We start from the raw sequence: 19,529 nt of genomic DNA on the forward strand, positions 1-19,529 counted from the left end.
AAATATAGCAGCTATTGGCGCGAAAAAAGTTAAGTCATTATTTCTTCTTTATACATTTGCCTACTTTGTCAATTTTTATTGTTTAGATCTCGCTTCCCCCGAGGCTAAGTCTGCGCAGTGTGGCAACGCGTTGAGTTTGATCAGGCTTAGTGCCACTTTACGCGTGCGACGCGTTTTGACACGAGCGACGCGAGTGTGGGCTCCCTTTCAAATCTTGGGTTTGCAGCACTCGACACCTCATTCAAGCCCCTCCCTCAGCCTCTGACAACTGCCATTGTTTCAACACTATCTTGCCATAATTGAACCGAAGACGATCGGTACATACACATACAATGAGGTTCGCTCCGATCAAATGTACTCGTCTGAGAACACTGCTAACTGCATATTCTCCCATAGTTCCCCGGGCAACAGGGGGGCTGCTTCTCGCAGCACTCGCAAGCGTTCGCGCACCGGTGGTGACGATGCTACTTCTTCTGTTGGTGTTGGATCTAGCCCTATGCCGTCTTCCCCTCCTGCGCCGTTTAGCATCGCTCACGGTGTCGAAGACGACGACGAGATTGAGGAGGAGCGCGAGATCCAAGACGACATTGACGACCTCGATGAGATGGCTGACGACGATGTCGACCTTTTCCGCGAAGGATACGAGGCCGATTACAGAGATAGAGAGGGCGATGAGTACGAAGCCGTCGATATTGATGATGAAGGCGACTTTGATGACATGGACCTCGGTGCCCGACGTCGCCTCGAGGCACAGCTGAGCAAACGTGACCGCGAGGTTGCCCGCAGACAGCGCATTCCTGCTGCTTTTCTGCCTGGCGATGACGACGATGGTGATATCGATCTCACTGCTCAACCTCGCCGCAGACGCCATCACTACGATGAGGACCCTGACGATGCTATGGACGGCGACATCATGGAGGAAGAGCTCTCTCTCGAGGCTCTTGGCGACGTCAAGGCAGCAAACCTGACGGAGTGGGTTTCGCAAGCTGCCGTCCAGCGTACAATTCGTCGCGAATTCAAAGCTTTCCTTACCTCATACACGGATGCGTCCGGCTCCTCTGTCTACGGTAATCGCATCCGAACTCTCGGTGAGATCAACGCAGAGTCCTTGGAGGTTTCCTACGAGCACCTATCCGAGAGCAAGGCTATCCTTGCATACTTCTTGGCGAATTCCCCATCAGAGATGCTCAAGCTCTTTGACGAGGTTGCCATGGATGTCGTCCTCTTACATTACCCCGACTACGAGCGCATTCACTCGGAGATTCACGTACGCATCTTTGACCTCCCCGTTCACTATACCCTGCGCCAGCTCCGCCAATCTCATCTCAATTGCCTTGTCCGTGTAAGTGGCGTCGTCACTCGCCGCTCTGGCGTCTTTCCACAGCTGAAGTATGTCAAATTTGACTGCACCAAGTGCGGTACTACCCTGGGACCGTTCCAGCAAGAATCCAATGTCGAGGTCAAGATTACATACTGCCAAAACTGCCAGTCACGAGGACCATTCACGCTCAACTCGGAAAAGACTGTCTACCGTAACTACCAGAAGTTGACTCTCCAGGAGTCCCCTGGCACAGTCCCAGCTGGTCGCTTACCCCGTCAGCGAGAGGTTATCCTTCTGTGGGATCTGATCGACAGGGCGAAGCCCGGTGAGGAGATCGAGGTGACGGGCATATACCGCAACAACTACGATGCCCAGCTTAACAACAGAAACGGGTTTCCTGTTTTTGCCACAATTTTGGAAGCCAACAATGTCGTCAAGTCACACGATCAGCTGGCTGGGTTCCGTCTCACCGAGGAGGACGAGCAAGCCATCCGCAAGCTCTCCCGCGATCCCAATATTGTTGACAAGATCATCAATTCTGTTGCGCCCAGCATCTACGGCCACACCGATGTGAAGACAGCGGTTGCTCTTTCACTTTTTGGCGGTGTTGCCAAGACTACCAAGGGCGCGCATCACATTCGCGGCGATATCAACGTCCTTCTTCTCGGTGATCCCGGTACAGCAAAATCGCAGGTTCTGAAGTACGCCGAGAAGACCGCCCACCGAGCCGTGTTTGCCACCGGTCAAGGAGCCAGTGCCGTCGGTTTGACGGCCAGTGTGCGTCGCGACCCACTGACGAGCGAGTGGACTCTGGAAGGTGGTGCGCTGGTGCTCGCCGATCGCGGGACATGTCTCATTGATGAGTTTGACAAGATGAACGACCAAGACCGCACGTCCATTCACGAGGCCATGGAGCAGCAAACCATCTCCATCTCCAAGGCCGGCATCGTCACGACGCTTCAAGCTCGCTGCGGCATCATCGCTGCGGCTAACCCCATTGGCGGCCGCTACAATTCGACTATTCCCTTCTCCTCAAATGTGCAGCTGACAGAACCCATTCTGTCCCGTTTTGACGTACTCTGCGTCGTACGCGATACTGTGGAACCTGCCGAAGATGAGCGTCTCGCACGATTTATCGTCGGCTCGCACAGCCGTAGTCACCCTCTCGCTGAGGACCAGACCCAAGACACGCGCGCTGCTGCCGACGACGAGAGGGAGGAGGCCGAGCGTGCGCGCAAGGAGAACGAGATACCCCAGCAGCTGCTGCGCAAGTACATTCTGTATGCGCGCGAGCGCTGCAGTCCCAAGCTGTACCACATGGATGAGGACAAGGTGGCACGCCTGTTTGCCGATATGAGACGAGAGTCGCTGGCGACGGGCGCCTACCCCATTACTGTTCGTCACTTGGAGGCCATTATCCGCATTAGCGAGGCGTTTTGCCGCATGCGCCTATCAGAGTACTGCTCCGCGCAAGACATTGACCGCGCCATTGCAGTGACGGTGGAGAGCTTTGTCGGCAGCCAAAAAGTCAGTTGCAAGAAAGCTCTGGCGCGAGCCTTCGCCAAGTATACCCTGGCGCGTACAAGCTCTCAGAAGAGAGGCGGCAATTCGCAGCGCCGGCCTACTGCCGTCATGGCATAGAATCCGGGCTTTTCTCTGCAGCTGACAGCTGTCACTCTGTTATGTGTACTTTCTTTCAACATTTGCATGATCGATTATGGATGTGTTTTTGTTATGCTTCTGGGCGTCAATGAGTTCACGTTTCCTTGTTTCTGTGTTTTCTTAGATGACTTGCTCGTTCGCAGGTTGGGAGACAAGGCTGTGTCATTTAATGGTTATGAGATGAAGAACAAAGCAATCATGTTTACCGAGTGACTTCTGAATGCGCGTTTTGTGTAACTTGCATTGATAGGACGCGGGCTGTGTGTGCTGGGTCCGAGAGTCTCAGACGAGCGGTAATTGATTCAAAGACAGATACCCGAGCAAGGTAAGGCGCACTATATTTAGGGCCACCACCATTCATGCGCTTCGCAACAACATAAATTCCCGATGCGTGTCTTTGGTCATGTCGGCAGGCTGGATATTGAGCACGGCAAGGCTGTCAATCTGGATATTGTGGCTGACGCAGTTCGACGCAGTTGGACGCAATTCGACGCAGTTCGCGGGCGCACAAGCCATTACGAGATAATTTTGGAAAACTTGGCGTTCTCAGTCAGCAGAACCGGTGTGCAGATGCAGACCTTGAACGCTTACTTTATTTTCGGCGTCCGCGGCGGATGCCACGGTGCTGGAACGTGCAGCAGAAATATGCAGCCGCCAAGTCTGCTGAGCCAACAGGCCAATGGCCGCTGCTCCAGCTACATGTACTTGCAGTTATTGTCTCAGCTGCTGCATCTCGGGTTGCCTTCTCTTGTATGATCATGGAGCGGATCAAGCCCACACCCACACAACTCTTCAAGTCGAGACTTTGGCCCCCGCGTTATCACAAGGCTCGCTCTTGGGCTGTGCTGCCAGGCCAGAGCTGAATGATATTGAGACATGGCATGCAGATCGCTATCCAAGTGAGCTCCAGCCTCCCTCCGCATCTGTCTGTAGCACTACAATTCTTGCAGGTCGTATCATTATATTCAGAGCCGGTGCCCGGCGCTGCTCCCGCGTTGGGTTTATCTGTTCGCCCAACCACGCCTTCCCATCTTTGTTCCGCCCGAACTGTGAACTACTCTCAGCCACTTTTCATGAGAAACTGTTCGCAAACGTTATTTCCGCTTCCTGAGCACCCTCATTAATGCCAGTTGGTCGTTTTCTTCCTGTCTGACCAGTACATCCTGCTTTGACTCCCTCAACGCGCCGTAGTGCTGCTAAGTTCGCTGCGATATCCCCGGGCCAGCGGTGCGGCTGCTCGTTTTACTGGGCGAACCCGGTTCGCTGAAAGGTGCCTCTGAGAAACAACAATGTCCTCTCGCCAACCTAGGCTGGATGTCTCGCCGGATAGGGAGGAAGACGAACCATGGGCTCCCTCATCGTCTTCTATGAATCCTGACATCCATGCAGGGGAACCGCAGCGCATGTCATCGACTTCGTTCGGTGCGCAACGCTTGCAGCCCCTCCGCGAGAATGAAATTTACAGGTGGCGGTACGAAGACACAGAGTTGCCTGTCATGGGAACGACTCTCGAGCCTGGTGCAGACCATGATGACGGCCCTGACCTCGGCAGCCACAGTCGCCGCAACTCAAATCACGACAACCCACTCGGACTATCTCATCAGAGCAGCCAGTTCAAACTTCGCCGCGTGCCTGTATCTTCCAAAGAAGACACCTCCGCTAGTCGGCGGTCAGTGCCGAGCCCGAGAACGCCAGCAACGGCGAGTGGGATGCCCTCGCCGGACGACACGTTGGTAGATGTAAACTCACCTCGAAGAGCTTCCCGATGGAGCAGTCTCTGGGGTTTCAGCGCCAAGGGTCTTAGACGCAACAAGGGCAGCAGTGAGCCTCTAACGATGAATATGCAGCCGATATCTGGAACAGACTGCCCTTCGATAACCGAAGAGGGTGTCTACGACGTCAGTGCTTCCGATTCTGATTGTCCGAAACAATGTTGCGGTAAGTGTCTGTATTTGATACGATCTGATTAGCGCTTATACATCTTCTCAAGTCGACGGTCCAGAGCTTTGCTCGTCAAGAAGAGATATTCAATCGCCAGCTTCATCTTCAATGATATGGGTTTGCTTGTTATCGATAATTTCAACCGGTTTGAGCACGGTGTGGTTAGTCGTTGCTATTTCTCAGCCAAGATGGGGTCGGAAGATCTCGTCCAACGCAGCAATGAAACCATCAATAGCGACTATGACGGCTGCTCTTGGCTCCAAGATCATTGAGCTGTCATTTGTCACAGTTTACATCACATGCCTTGGCCAAAGTCTCACGCGCAGAGCCATTGCTCGAGGGTCGCGAGGCATCACACTGGCAGAAATGTCGATGCGAGAGTGGGTGAATGAACCTGGAACCTTGCTCATGAATTCTCGCTCCAACATCAAACATTCGGGATGCAGCTTGCTCGGGGTGTTGTCCCTACTTGCTGCACTTGTCGCTGCATTCTACACGACAGCTTCCGATGCAATGGTCGCGCCGAAGCTAAAGTACGGGAAATGGGAGAATAAGACCCTATCGGGCTACATCCGCTCTTCGTACGCCAATCCTATATTTGTCAAGCTATCATGTTCGACGATGCTAAAGGACGAGGACAAGGAAGAAGCGGCGTCGTCGTGCATGGACGTGATGGTATCGGGCGAGTCATATCGAAACTTGCAGGCTTTTATGAGAGTCTGGACCAATATTAATATTAACGGCAGCACTTTGATCCGGGACCTGAAAGAGAGACCGGCTGGAACAGCATCCCTCCATGGCAACACGACGTTGTTGGGAGCCTGGATCGAGACAGAGCATGGCAATGTCACGGCGCATTCTGAGGAAACGGGGCGCATAATCAATAATGTAACTTTGGCCATGCCGCATCCCGGCGTCGCTGCGGCAGCAACATCCCCTCTGAACGGAATCCTGCAACCAAATGATCTCTCTGGCGTCGGAGAATATTCCATCAAGGCTGGTGTTGTCTCCCCCGCAGTCAATGTCTTGTGCGTGAATATGAGCCCGAGCGAGCTTGCGCCACTCGTCTACACCGAGTGGCCACATGCCAACAACAGTGCTACTGGCATGGGAAATCAGACCATCGGATGGAAGAACTGGACAAGCGAGGTGCCTGATGGTCTGGATAGCAATGGAAACGAAAACTTTTTGAACAGAACAGAAGTAGATGACATCTTTCGTTGGGGGCCCAAGTATAACAGAAGGCCACCAGTCTTCAAATTGGTGAGTTGGGGTCTCTTGTGAAGGGAATGCTTGACTGCTAAATGGCGACACAGTTTCCATTCGACTACAACACAGTCGTCAATTCCCGGGAACCCCTCGGGATTCAGCCTACAGATGCGATCTACATCTTGGGTAAAAGACCAAAATTTCAGAACTACACGCTATGTGAGCTTCGATCCTGGCTTTCACCAAACTGCTCAACACACTTCAACATCTCCGGTATCAGCGGCAGCAAGATGGTAGCTCATTGTGAGGATCCCAACGATATCGATAGCTATCGCCGTTCGTTTCCGAAGGACCAAGGATGGGCTTTGCCGGCCACAGATTGGAAAGTAAGTTGGAGCCAGCCCCTAGTTCTGAGGTGCTGCAAACTAACATGGTGACAGCACCTGGCTGAGCAATGGCGCACGGCGTCTGATTTGAATGGTGGCGAGCGCAACAGCGATCCTGCCAACTCTCGCATTCTCACACAGCTGGCTCTCGTGGAGCCCAAGCTGCCTGTGCATCTGCCTTCCATGGCGGAAGCTCTCGCCGTCTTTGCCAGCTCAACGCTGGTCCTCGGCTCCGTTGGTACGCCTTTCCGCCATTACTGGGACTACAACAAGCCAGGCAATATCGTGGGAGAGCCTGGTGCGATCCATCAGTTCAACGCATCGGTAATCACGCAACAGTACACGTCCGGGCATGTTGCCAATTGGCAGGGCATGTTCTATGTTATCCTGGGCCTAATGTGCGGCCTCAACGTGATCTGCGCCGGGTACTTGCTCAAGAATCGCAAGCTTGTGACAGATTTTACCGAAGGGCACAATCTGTTCTCGCTGGCGCTCAATAGCGCGCCCAACGAGCGGCTCAAAGGCACCTGCGGCGGAGGGCCAGAGGTCTCAGATATGGATGTGCCGTGGCGCGTGGGCTACGCCTCGGGCGCCAACCACTACTATATCGAGGAGACTACGCGTAGACCGCGGAGGAGAGGTCGTGGTGGACGAAATTCAGAGGCGGAAGCGGCCAAAGTAGTCGGTCAAAACTATACCACATTGCGCAACAGTCGCGCATGGCTCTGATTGCTCGTGCCTGTATATTAGTTTAGCTTCATCCATAGTGTATACGGCCGTAGGCTGTAGAAAACATCTCGTTCGCTCGCGTTCTTGTACTCTGGCCGTACCTGGTCGCAGGCTGCATTATCTTGAGTAATGTTATCTTGATGAGAGCTTTTTTCTGACCAGGCAAGCCTCACATGATGTAACGGATCTTCAATAAGTACATACATTGAACTGCGATATGGGCAAAGAAGCATCTCACAAGATTAGCGTTTATATACCCCTACCACCCACCCTACCACCACCACCACCATCACCACCACTTATAACGCACGTGCGGATACATAAGCAATAATTCACATCCATTACAGCGACACCGCTCTCTTCACCGCCACTGAGACTCTTCATAATAAAGGCCTCTTGACAGCCGCTAATTCGCGTCAAAAACGCCTGTTTGCTGCTTTGAAGACGAGTGCACAATTAGCTGATTGTTGGCGTTGAGAAAGGGGAAAAAGGGTGGGGGGGCTTACGGGGCCGGGACAAAACAGACTGCCTATTTTGGCGGTTCTTTATAGTTAGTTGATTTTGTATTGGGTGTGCCAGTTGATCCAAGGGGCCGCTAAAGTCGATTGGTGGGCTGCATCACGTGAGACCTGTACTGTCAACAGAGAGGTTCTGTGATATTCAACTACCACTACTCATCTCAAAACCGTAAAGTACAATGATATTTGCGAATCCGCTACACAACCAGCGCGAAGATACACCGGGATGCTCCGGCGATTGAGACGCTTGTCAAGCCCTCTGGAGGTGCGCTCAAGCTTGAGTCGGATCCGACATAAGTGCTCGGGGCGCCGAAAACTGCTCTGGCAGCTTCTGTACCCGCGCCCGTGGCACTTCGAGGCGAAGCCACTTCCGCCTACCCACGATGTGCTCATGGCCAGAGCCAAGGCCGCGGAACCTCTAGCGAGCACGTCTCGAGTAGTAGTAGTGAGATCCGACTCCCTATTGCAGCGCAACATCCGTCAGCTCCAAAATATTCCTCTGTTCCGCCTCCGGGACACGCCGCTCTGCTCGCTCTACCGGCTTTACGAAGATTTATGCAGCGGCGAGATTATCCTCATGGGCTACGAGTCCGACTACTTCTTTGCTCACAACGAGGCGTCGTGGCGACTGTCCCAAATTTCAGATCCCAAAGATGCGGATGTTGTTCGATACGCTGTGCTGGCAAGTTTCGTTGAAGCACTCGTCGCCGCTTTCAATTGGAAGATTGAGGAGGGACTGCGACGAAATGGCAAGCACGCCTTTAAAGTCGAGGATAAAGCCGACTATCCGCGCTTCCTCGAAACAGCTCCTAGCTGGACAAGCAGGGTTGGGCCTCTGGCGGAAACGATCGACCTACGGCTCCCAAGTAACAAAGACGGGGTAAATGAGATTTTTCAAAAGCGAAACATCGTAGCGACGTTGGGATATCTGTATTGTGTGTAACGGGGAAATGGAGGGTTAGATCAGGTGCTGGGTTGACTACCATATAGCAGAGCCATACCTTGATATGATTATAATGCGCTCGTGCTAACTAGTTGACAATTCATGTGTGCGAATCGCCATGTTCAGCCGATGGATGTCTCAATCGAGGCGCATTCTTTCCCGGCAAGATTTACAGATCTATTTATGGGGATAGTCCACAAAGAGGCCGAGCGGCCGGGAAATAAAGGCTCGATGCGGGAGAGGGGTACCTAAGTCAACGCCGCCAAGTGATGGACTAGTTTGATAAAAATCCAATCAATTGGGTTATGACTAGGTACCTAGCAAGGCGTCGGACCGACATATCGAGCCCTGCGTTTATAATTGTATCGTATCATGGCTTGGGCCTTTGTTGCAACAAGATTTCTATCGGCCCTTTTTGCAGGACAAGTGGGCACCCAGAGGGGGGGGGATCGCCGCCAAAACGGGGCAGGAGCACTGAAAAGTTCCGCGAGGGTGAGTATCTTTTTGGACAGTCATGGTAATCATGGTGACGAGTACATGTTTTCAATCTGAAAAGCAGTTACCAGGCTGGCAGATTAGAATAGAGTAGCTCATCTCGCCTTGTTAGCTTCGACACTGCCCACCTGTTTGATTCTAGGTGTTGGGCCCTGTGGAGGCCCCCACAGAACCTAGAGAATACAACATCATTACACCCACTGTACCTCCTCTCTCTTCCCTGACACTAGGCTTCTGGTTGGTTCACAGTCGTCTTAGTCCTGCTCTTGTTCAATCTCTCATCTCTCTTTACCAGTCAGCCAGTGCAGTGTTGCATGAAACACCAACAACCTACTCGCATTAACCATTGTACGAAACCTCGAGCTTTCGATATTCATCAAATACTTGCATCCATCAATTTCACCTAGCTTCTTCCAGCGTCTCAGTGCGTTCGTTGATCCAATCATCAAGACCAAGCTGCAAACATCTCAACCGCCATGTCTCGGTTTCCTTGGCAAGTAGCTTCTGCGCTCAAGACCTCGTCCGCACTCGACTAGCGACTAGTGAGCGTCATCGCGGGACAAAACACAGTGTCTTTCTGTGGCTCCTTCGCAGGCCCGCATCGCAGCATCGCAGCGCCTCCAGTGTCTCCGAGAAATACTGCTTCGGGTTGGAGCATTTCACTGCATCACAAATGCTGTAGAAAACTTGCACTGCGTACCAGCAGCGTCCAAATAACGACACAGAACCGCAATGGAATTGCATTGACTTCCCCATTTTGTCATGGTGGGTGTGGTGTAGTGGAGGCAACTGTAACTACTCCGTATGAACACCAAGGTTGGTCCACTTCTCCATGGCGATTGCTCAAGGGCTAAAATGCATCGTAGCTTCACTTGGCGCGGCTACGAGCTAGGCCCGAGCTTGCCTAGGTACACTCGACAGGGACGCCAAGAGCTTGCTGCATGATGATGATCGTTCGCCCCGGTACCCCGTTGAGCCTTCCCCCGTCTCTGGCCCGTCTCCTACCCGTGCGCATAAATATTAAGCTCGTCCCATCCAAACCACGCCGCCCGTTGGCGTTTAGACGTCTTCTGTCCTGGATCAGACATCTCCTGTCTATGAGCACCCCGTCTTGTTCATAGCATCCATCGCCCTACGACCGATACTCCTAGATCCTACAAGCATCATCTATTCCACTCCGCCCCCTACCGTGGTCATGGGGTTTTTGCGCAAGGCCTCCCTTTCCCGGCCGGAACATCAGGTGGGCAAGACATGGCCGGCCATTGCTATGGGCTTTTTTGTCGCCTTTGGTGGTGTTCTTTTTGGGTAAGCAGGATATGTTGCCTGTCGTCCGACAAAGCTAACGTGTGTGTGTGCAGCTACGATACCGGCACTATTAGTGGTATTATTGTTATGCCATACTGGAAAGCTCAGTTCAGCACAGGCTACACTGATGACAAGGGACCCAATATTACTACCTCTCAAGAGTCTGCCATTGTCTCAATTCTATCCGCTGGTACCTTTTTCGGTGCTCTTGCCTCGCCGTTCCTCGCCGATTATCTCGGACGCCGTCCTGGTCTCATCATATCTACTTGGGTCTTTAACTTGGGTGTTATTCTGCAAACTGCTGCCACTTCTATCCCTTTGTTCCTCGCTGGTCGATTTTTTGCTGGCTTCGGAGTGGGCCTAATCTCTGCTCTTAGTATGTCTTGCGCACGCCAGATCTGATGATGGCTAATTTTTGGCTCCATTTAGTTCCCCTGTATCAGTCTGAGACGGCCCCCAAATGGATTCGTGGTGCTATTGTTGGTGCCTACCAGCTTGCCATCACGATCGGTCTATTGCTTGCTGCCGTTGTCGACAATGCGACCGCCAAGCGCAATGACAGTGGAAGCTACAGAATCCCAATTGCGGTCCAATTCGCCTGGTCCCTCATCTTGCTCGTCGGCATGGTGATTCTTCCCGAGACACCTCGTTACCTGATACGAGCTGGCAAGCTTGACAAGGCTGCCAAGGCTCTGGGCAGGATCCGCCGCCTCCCCGCCGACCACCCCGCAATTGCTGAAGAGTTGCATGAGATCAAGGCCAACCACGACTACGAAATGAATCTCGGATCCGGGACATCATACCTGGACTGCTTCCGTCATCCGGTCCTCAAGCGCCAGCTCACGGGCTCTGTTTTGCAGGGTTTGCAACAGTGCTCAGGGATTAATACTTGAAGAACAAGTGGAGGAAAGAATGATGATGATTAGATGAGGAATCTAAGCTATGAGGGAGAGAAGGGCTCCTCTATATAGGTGGCTGCTTGACCGTGTGTTCTGAAGAGGTCTTTGTCACATGGCCTGTGCAGTGATTGTCTGTATTGGGCCGTGGTGAGTGAAAGAAGAAGAAAGAAGAGCCTGAGTTAATCAACACTCCCCCGAACTCATGCTCTATACCAATTTTCCTCTAGGGGGTCTTCTGCGCAGGACATACCAATAAGACTAAGCAGGTATTCTAGTCTTGCCTTAGGCAGGGCCTTCGTAAGCATATTAGCGACGTTGTAGTTAGTCGAGACCCGGATGGTGTTAATTTCCTTGGTTCCTAACACTCTTTCTCGAATGAAATGGTGTCGAATATTGATGTATTTCGTCCTGTTGTGGAACTCAGGATTCCTCGTAAGCTTCTTGGCGGACTCGTTGTTAATGTAGAGTGGCATTCTCTCTATGTGTACTCCAGGGATCCGGAGGTCGTTGACAAATCCTCTGACCTAAATCGCCTCTTTAGCAGCTTCTGCGGCCGTAACGTACTCTGTATCGGTTGTGGATAGGGCCATAGTCTTCTGTCTCTGTGAGGCCTATGAGATTGGTCCTCCTCTGAGCATAAAAATCTAACTAGTTGTGGATCGTCTGGTATTGTTATATCCTGCGTGGTCGGAGTCCATAAAACCAGTAACTTTAAGGCTCTCTAGATTTTTGGTGTACTGGTAGTGCATCTTTTTGGTGTCTTTAAGGTAACTCATCAGGTGATTAACAGATTCTATGTGTGCCATGTCAGGGTTGGACATGTATCGTGCTAAAAAATTTGACGGGAAGCTGACATCTGGGCGGCTCTTTCTAGCTAGGTAGACTAGAGATCTTACCTTTTTCTGGTACGTCTTGAGAAGGTCTTTTGGCGCGATTGACGTGGCCTTCTGGTGCGACTTGTTCGGATCTATTGGCATCTTCTTAGGTTTTGTGTTTTCTAACTCGTATTTGTGTAACATTTGGTTAATGTACACTTCTTGTGACACACGAGTCTGAGTTGCCGATTGATTGATTTGCATTCTAAGATAGTGCTCGCAGATTCCTTCGTCCTTTATTTTAAAGGCGCTTGACAGCTTTGCTCTGATGTGGGTACTAGTTGCTTCATCAGGTACTGCGATGATTGAGTCGTCTACCTAGACTCCCAGGACGACTTGTTGTTCGTCGTGGATGAAAACGTAAGGGTTATAGCCTGACTTCCTGAAGCCCTATGTTTGTAAAGTACCCTAGAATTTTTCGTACCAGATTCTAGGTGCTTGTTTTAGACCATATAGAGCTTTAAGTACTTTCAAGACTGTTCTTTTCGGCAGTTTCTAACCGGGCGGCGGACGCATATAGAGGTTAAGATCTATGTCGCCATTGAGAAAAGCAGTGATAGCGTCCATGAGATAGACTTTCTAACCGCGTCTGGCGGATAGCGTAAAAATAATTCTGAAAGTAGTGGATTGAATGACTGCTGAGAAAGTTTCGTTAAAGTCGATACTGTCTTTCTGGAGATATCCTTTTGCGACGCATTGAGCCTTGTATTTTTTAATTTCACCTTGAACGTTTATTTTCTTTCTCCACACCTATCTTGCATTAAGGATATTAGCGCCTGGCGGTAGGTCGTTAATATTTATGACCTCGAAAGTTCTGTTGTTAGCATGGGCTTGTTTTTCGTTTAGGCACGCTTTTCTCCATTCCTCGGCATCTTTAGCTCTTATAGCTTCTGCGTATGACTTAGGATCTGGTCTGAGGATTCTCTTTTGAGTTGTCGTGAAAACGCTTCCTTTACCGTTTAGAATTGCCTAGTCGTCGTCTTCCGCCGGTTTAACTTCGTTTTGAGGTTCTGGTTTGTCGTTAAAAGGGTCGTCGTTGTCTAGATCTCTGTTTGCTGTGGTAATAGAGAACGCGTGTAAAGTCCGTTTAAGTTCTGCCATCATTAGCATGTTTATCTGGCCTTGAAGAGCTGGTCTGTTGTCGTCTTCCTCGTCGTCGTGCTCTGTGACTTCGTGTCCACGTTTGAGCTTTTCGAGATACCCTTGACTAACTTCTATTCCACTATAGTGGTTGTATTGGGCGTGGCCTCTTTCTGCCGCTTTATCATTGTAGATCTAGATCGTCTTGGCGTTTTCGCTTCTGAAAATGATTTGCGGGGGTCCCTGTGGCGTCATTAGACCTAACTGAAGGGAAAGATTTTGTTCTTGGCCCTAAATCTGAAGAATGCCTGCAACTTGATTAACGGTTAGGTTATTAAGATTGTCTATGTTAACTGCCGCATTTCGGGTTCTTATCGTGTCTCCGCGGAGAATTGTCTGTAGATTATTGATTGTCGGTTGTGTAATTCGCGGCATTTGATATTGAATGCTAAGTATTAAAGCGTAAAGACCATATTCGAGGTTGTGGCTTGGTGTCTTAAGGATTCTTTGAGTGTTGAGACCTTTTCCTGGGGCAGTTCCTGTCTAGAGTGTCGGATCGCCGTTTTTCTTTCTTGTGGTAATTGCCTTTGCCGACCGTTTAGCGTAAATCTTGGTACTGACATGTTTAGTCTAGTCGGGTTTCAGGGTTGGCATGCCATTTTCTCCGAGTTTGTACGCTCTTGCGTAGTATTTTTCTAGGTAATCGTCCTTTTGGTAGTTGCAGCTAGCATTAGAGTGATGCAGGTTTTTGACGTAGGGATAGTAGGGTTGTCCCTTATCGTATGCACGTTTTTTGGCTGCACATAAATGGCATTCATCTTCGCTGGCTTTTTCCCACACCCCTTTTGACAAACGTGTGAGGGGATACTTAATGATGAGAAGTTTATCCTGTTTGACGTAGTTGCATGCCTTGCTATCTCTCACGTAATTGCCGCACGGAAATTTTCTGTCGTAGTTTAACTTATTGCACGGTCTGCATTTTGGGGTGCCGCGTTTTTCTTTAGGATTAACGCAGGATCTTCCCGAGGCTAGACACGTGTCGCATGGTCTTTTTCCGTTGTAGGGAATTTTCGCTGACCTGCAGTGGTTGCATTTGCTGATGGGTGCACTGACTCCTCTGATTTGATTCTGAAGGTGAGCCCTAATTTTGCCGCCGTTTTTTACCGTTCTTGTCTGGGCGTATTCTGCTTGCTTTAGCCTCCTGGCTTCTATTATGGTGATGGTATCTGGGTGTTCTATGTTTGCTTTGTAATAGCGACACCTGGCTTTGACACACGCCTCGTATCTTGGTTGGTTAGGATCTTCTTTTCGGCAAATTAGACTAGTATAAAGATAGGCCTAGCATGGATTCTTAATAGCTTTACCGACTTGTATTCTTCTCTTCTGGCGGTGTTTTCTATCGTCTGTTTCGTCAACTGGAAGTAAATCTTTTATGCTGTTGTCGCTGTCGGAAGCCTGTATTATGCGTCGGTCTTCGGCTGTGTAGTCCTCTTTCTCCTAGATGGACTTAGAGATGACTTTTTGGGTGTCTTCATCGGTCTTGGGCTTTGGTGGCCGACCTCTTTTCCTTGCTGGCTTTTCGTCTTGACCTTGTTCTGACTTCGGTTTTGGTGGTTGACCCCTTTTTCTTGTCGGCTTTTCGGGATTGTTTTGTCCTGATTTAGAGCGCCTAGGTTCGGAATTAGAGGGTGTAGGAGAATCTTCTTTCGGATTTAGCTGTACTATAGTAAAGAAATGAGACGTTTGATTTATGTTCTCTTCGTCTAGATCTTCGTTGACTAATCTTCCTTCCTAGTTAGCAGGCATAATTTCTTGTTCTTGTATTTGTTTTGAGAGGTCTTGTAGGACGAGTTCTTTAACATTTTCGCTTAGACCTTTAATGTTTGACTCTCGAGGAGACGTTGTCAGAAGCAAATTAATGTCATCGCCTTCGAGGTGATTAAATTGCTCCCCTGACTTAGACTCCCCTGACTTAGACTCCCCCGACGCAGACTCCCCCGACGTAGAATTTGTTTCGCTTTCGCTTTCCTATTTGAAAACAAGATTGCCCGTTGCTTCGTTCGCTTCTGTAGGGCTTGCCTGCGTGTCTGCTGACATGTTGATTTTAATAGCCTCTTCTTCCACCGGGTGGATCTGAGCTGGTAGAGTTTTTTCTCGTTCGCTCGTGGACATGCCGCCGCTGACATCATCTAGGCCATGACTATGTTGTACTCTTGCAGCACTAACACGGAGTACTATATTCTTGTCTGGGCAGAAAACTCTGTAGATAGATTCTGCTTTTATACCAATAATGTAGCTGACCTATCCTCTAGGCTTATGTAGTTTCGGCTTTCCGTGGCGGCTAACTTTAGGTGTGAAGGTGATGTATGCCTGGCTTCCAAACATAGTTTCTTTTTTGAATTTCGGTTTCTGGCTATATACCATTTCCTAGGGTGTTTTATCTTCCTTTAGTGCTCTCGTTGGAGATCGATTTTTTAGCTAAACAGAGTATTTGATTGCTTCTGGCTAGGTGTGGTTATTGATAGATGTGTTGTGAAGGGAATTTAGGGCAGAGGAAACGATGATGTTGGTTAGCTGACCTGACACGTTTACTTCTTGGATTATCGCTGAAGCTTTTTCACGAAGAGTCCGGTTAACGCGTTCATGGTTTCCACCTATGTAGTGTTTATATGCAATAGTAGGCTCTATTAAAATGTTTTTCCTTTTTAACTAGGTACCCACAGGACTGATGTGAAATTTGCTATTAAGGCGGTATCCTTGGATTTTGACGTTGTGAGTGTTTTTGATGTGGTAGTGAAGGCTTTGGAATACTTCTAGTAACTTAGATTTCTTTTGCATAGCTCGAAACCATGTGAAGCGAGTAGTGTCGTCAGTTGCGAACATAAAGTATCTTGTGCCGTTAAAACCTTCGATAGGATATTTTCCCTAGGTGTTAACATGTATTAGTCCTCCTAGCTCTTTTTGTCGTCGGTGTGCTGGATCTCGAGGAACCTTGTAGAGGGCTTTGGTAGTCGCGCAAATTGGGCAGACTTCTGACAGGTGTTGGCGAATCTGTTGCTTTGTAAGCGGAATTCCTTCGCTTTGGTCTAGAAGTTCTATCATGTTTTGCAGACTAAGATGACCAAGGCGGCGATGCCATAGCCACATAGGATTATTGAAATTGACGGTAGCGATTATTCCACGATTTTTAATCCCGTGTGTTTTTAGAGGACACGTCTTCATATAGTAAAGTCCTCCTTTGTTAACAGCTTTAGTAACGATGATGTTGTTGATGTGAATAGTGATGGAGTTTTCGTTCTATTCGCCATGAGCTTTAGCTTTTTCGGCAATGTGAGATAAAGAAATGATGTTGATTTTTGCACCTTGATAAAGAATCGCATTGTTGATGGTCACGGGAAATCTGCTGCCTTTAGGGCTAAGGGTGTTAAATATGACTTTTCTGGTTCCCTTGATTTGGAGTAGATGTTCCCTATCGACAGAGTGCATGGTGCCACCGAGAGGTTTTAGTTCGGAAAACCATTTTTTATTGTTAAAAACATAAACATCTGCGCCGGAGTCTAGAATAAGACTATCCTGATCTTGGCATTCCTTGCTCGCCATTATGACTTTGAAGTTGTTGATGCGGACCGTCCTTAGTACATTCTCCCCTAACTCTCCTAAATCATTCTCCTCGGCTACCTTTTCCTTATCGGTCTGATGGTTAGCAGGTAAGCTTTGGACAGGGGAGAGAGGGTTCGTACTTCGGAGGTTAAAACGAGACTGGAGCATTGCCATAAGACCGGCAGGTCTCTTATCTTTAGAGGATCCCTTGTTTTTTGATCTGGAGCTAGAATATTTTTTCTTAGATTTTTCTTTTCCGGCTTTGATCTTCTCTTTGATGTGATTAGGGATTTTCTCAGGAAATTTCACCTAGCAATCTTTTTCTTCGTGGCCAGGTTTGCCATAAGCCGGATGCTGATAGACTGCGTCTGTCCTCTTTCTCTTTCCTCTAGAGGTCTTCTTTTTAGAGTTTCCTCTGTCTTTGGTCTTAGCTTTAGACTTAGTCAGGAGTCTGGAGATGAAAAAATGAAGATTAGGATCGGATTCCGTGCCAACGGTTAGGCGATAGAATTCCCATATTCTGGCAAAATCTCCGTAGGAGCTCGGGAGACCACTTAGAATGTTGCTGATGGTTTGCGAGTTGGTGTAAGGTTGACCGCTCTTGTTTATTTCCTGGCTTAGCTGTCGCTGTTTGCTGATAAATGCCATCATAGAGTCGCATTGTCTAAGTTTGAGAGTAGTTGCTTTAGTCATAAGTCTGCTTCTTGTGACTTCATTAGATACTCTGTAGATGGAAGAGATGATTCCAATAGCCTTAAAAGGAGTTTTGCATGACTTGATCTCAATAGTAATGACGGGTGAGACGGATTTGAACACCAGATGCATTCTAAGGCGGAATCTGGCTTCCTGTTTTTTATACTGCTTCTAGGTAGCCTGAAAAAGGAACATCGATCGCTGAAAATCAGGTGCGATTGACTTGCGTGGGGTGGGACTTTCAGGATCCCTAAAGTCAATGAAGTCATGTTTATTTGGCTTTGCAATTTTCACCTCTTCACTAGTGAAGAGGGGCTGGAGATTATTGGCAGTGATCTCGCGGCTAAGCACACGCCTCTATTTGAGGAAGTTATGCCTTCCTTCAAGTCGATTTTTCTCTAGCTCGCTGGTATCGACATTGTTGAGGTTTTGTGTCATTTTTGCCTGACGGGTTTGATCGTCCGACCGTCTGATTCGATTTAGGAAGGGTCTTGATGGATTGCGATCAACAGAAAAAGAAAGAGATCTTGCTTGCCTAGGTTAGATAAAGATTAAAAGTTTAGCTCGCGAAGGGTCGCGCGTAGGCTCATAACCACTTGAAGAATAAGTGGAGGAAAGAATGATGATGATTAGATGAGGAATCTAAGCTATGAGGGAGAGAAGGGCTCCTCTATATAGGTGGCTGCTTGACCGTGTGTTCTGAAGAGGTCTTTGTCACATGGCCTGTGCAGTGATTGTCTGTATCGGGCCGTGGTGAGTGAAAGAAGAAGAAAGAAGAGCCTGAGTTAATCAACATTAATTTTATATTTTATTATGGCACAAAATACTTTGAAAAATCTGGAATTCGAAACCCATTCGTTATCCAAATGATCACGTCGGCCATCAATGTTGTCTCGACGGTTCCGGGACTCTACGCAACGGATAAGTGGGGCCGCCGGCCTCTGCTGCTCTTTGGCGCTATTGGCATGTGCATCTCGCAGTTTATTGTTGGCATGTGCGGTACGTTTTCGACGGGCCAGAACCCTCAGGATGGATCTATCTACTCGACAAATGATGGCGGCCAAAAGGCAGCTGTCGCCTTTGTGTGCATCTACATTTTCTTTTTTGCATCGACTTGGGGTCCCCTGGCTTGGGTTATGACTGGTGAGATTTTTCCTCTCAAGACACGCGCCAAGTCAATTAGTATCACGACAGCAAGCAACTGGCTGCTCAATTGGGCCATTGCCTATTCTACACCGTATCTTGTCAATTGGGGTCCGGGATCTGCCAATTTGCAATCCAAGATCTTCTTTGTCTGGTTTGGCGCTTGCTTCATCTGCATTGCCTTTGTCTACTTTTTCATCTACGAAACAAAGAACCTGACTCTCGAAGAAGTCGACCAACTTTACCAAGATGTCAAGTTTGCGCCCAAGTCGACATCATGGCGCCCGACGGAGACCTGGCAGCAACGTGCCAGCATTGCAGCTCAAGGTGAGGAGAAGGCACAGGGCGAGAATGTTGAGAACATTAGCAAGCCGACTCAGCTCTCTTGAAAGACTCGGATGAGCTTTGGTTAGGAAAATGAGGGTGCTAGCATGATTTTGTATAACTGATAATTTAGTATTACTTGCTTTTCCCTTGGGAAAAGAGTATAAATGATTGATGTCCTACGTGGTTTGAGGCTAACTTGAAATGCTTAATAAATAGATTAAAACATTTTTGCTGTGACCTGGAGCTCGGTTTGTGTTTCTTTCTTTTCTTTTCTTTTTCTTTTCTTTTTTTACTTTTCTTTTCTTTTTTTACTTTTTCTTTTTTTTTTTTTTTTTTTTTTTTTTTGTCGTTGTCCCTATTTCTACTATTTGCTGTCGTAAGCAGCAGAGTGGTAAACCCCCGG

At 49.0% G+C, this 19,529-nt stretch overlaps 5 protein-coding genes across 5 annotated transcripts; 4 read left to right on the forward strand and 1 right to left on the reverse strand.

The window, feature by feature from the left end:
* Positions 1–332: 332 nt before the first annotated feature.
* BBA_04494 (MCM2/3/5 family protein) lies at positions 333–7,248 on the forward strand (the record flags this gene model as incomplete). The annotated part of the gene is made up of 6 exons (XM_008599591.1): positions 333–337; positions 397–2,900; positions 4,373–4,921; positions 5,160–6,187; positions 6,241–6,519; positions 6,574–7,248. The coding sequence occupies 6 exons, from the start codon at positions 333–335 to the stop codon at positions 7,246–7,248; spliced, it is 5,040 nt and encodes a 1,679-aa protein (XP_008597813.1).
* Positions 7,249–7,992: 744 nt separating this feature from the next.
* BBA_04495 (DNA-binding protein) lies at positions 7,993–8,709 on the forward strand (the record flags this gene model as incomplete). Its single annotated transcript, XM_008599592.1, has 1 exon — positions 7,993–8,709. One exon carries the CDS (start codon positions 7,993–7,995, stop codon positions 8,707–8,709), a length of 717 nt encoding a protein of 238 aa, XP_008597814.1.
* A 1,690-nt stretch (positions 8,710–10,399) lies between these two features.
* BBA_04496 (putative sugar transporter) lies at positions 10,400–11,402 on the forward strand (the record flags this gene model as incomplete). Its single annotated transcript, XM_008599593.1, has 3 exons — positions 10,400–10,509; positions 10,563–10,885; positions 10,939–11,402. 3 exons carry the CDS (start codon positions 10,400–10,402, stop codon positions 11,400–11,402), a joined length of 897 nt encoding a protein of 298 aa, XP_008597815.1.
* Positions 11,403–11,608: 206 nt separating this feature from the next.
* Positions 11,609–12,487, reverse strand: BBA_04497 (retrotransposon protein, putative, Ty1-copia subclass; the record flags this gene model as incomplete). Its single annotated transcript, XM_008599594.1, has 3 exons — positions 11,609–11,932; positions 11,973–12,056; positions 12,305–12,487. The coding sequence occupies 3 exons, from the start codon at positions 12,485–12,487 to the stop codon at positions 11,609–11,611; spliced, it is 591 nt and encodes a 196-aa protein (XP_008597816.1).
* A 6,035-nt stretch (positions 12,488–18,522) lies between these two features.
* BBA_04498 (putative sugar transporter) lies at positions 18,523–19,188 on the forward strand (the record flags this gene model as incomplete). Its single annotated transcript, XM_008599595.1, has 1 exon — positions 18,523–19,188. One exon carries the CDS (start codon positions 18,523–18,525, stop codon positions 19,186–19,188), a length of 666 nt encoding a protein of 221 aa, XP_008597817.1.
* Between the last annotated feature and the right edge of the window lie 341 nt (positions 19,189–19,529).

Source organism: Beauveria bassiana (assembly GCF_000280675.1).
Source record: "Beauveria bassiana ARSEF 2860 unplaced genomic scaffold BBA_S00010, whole genome shotgun sequence".
In the NCBI taxonomy this organism is placed as follows: Eukaryota; Fungi; Ascomycota; class Sordariomycetes; order Hypocreales; family Cordycipitaceae; genus Beauveria; species Beauveria bassiana.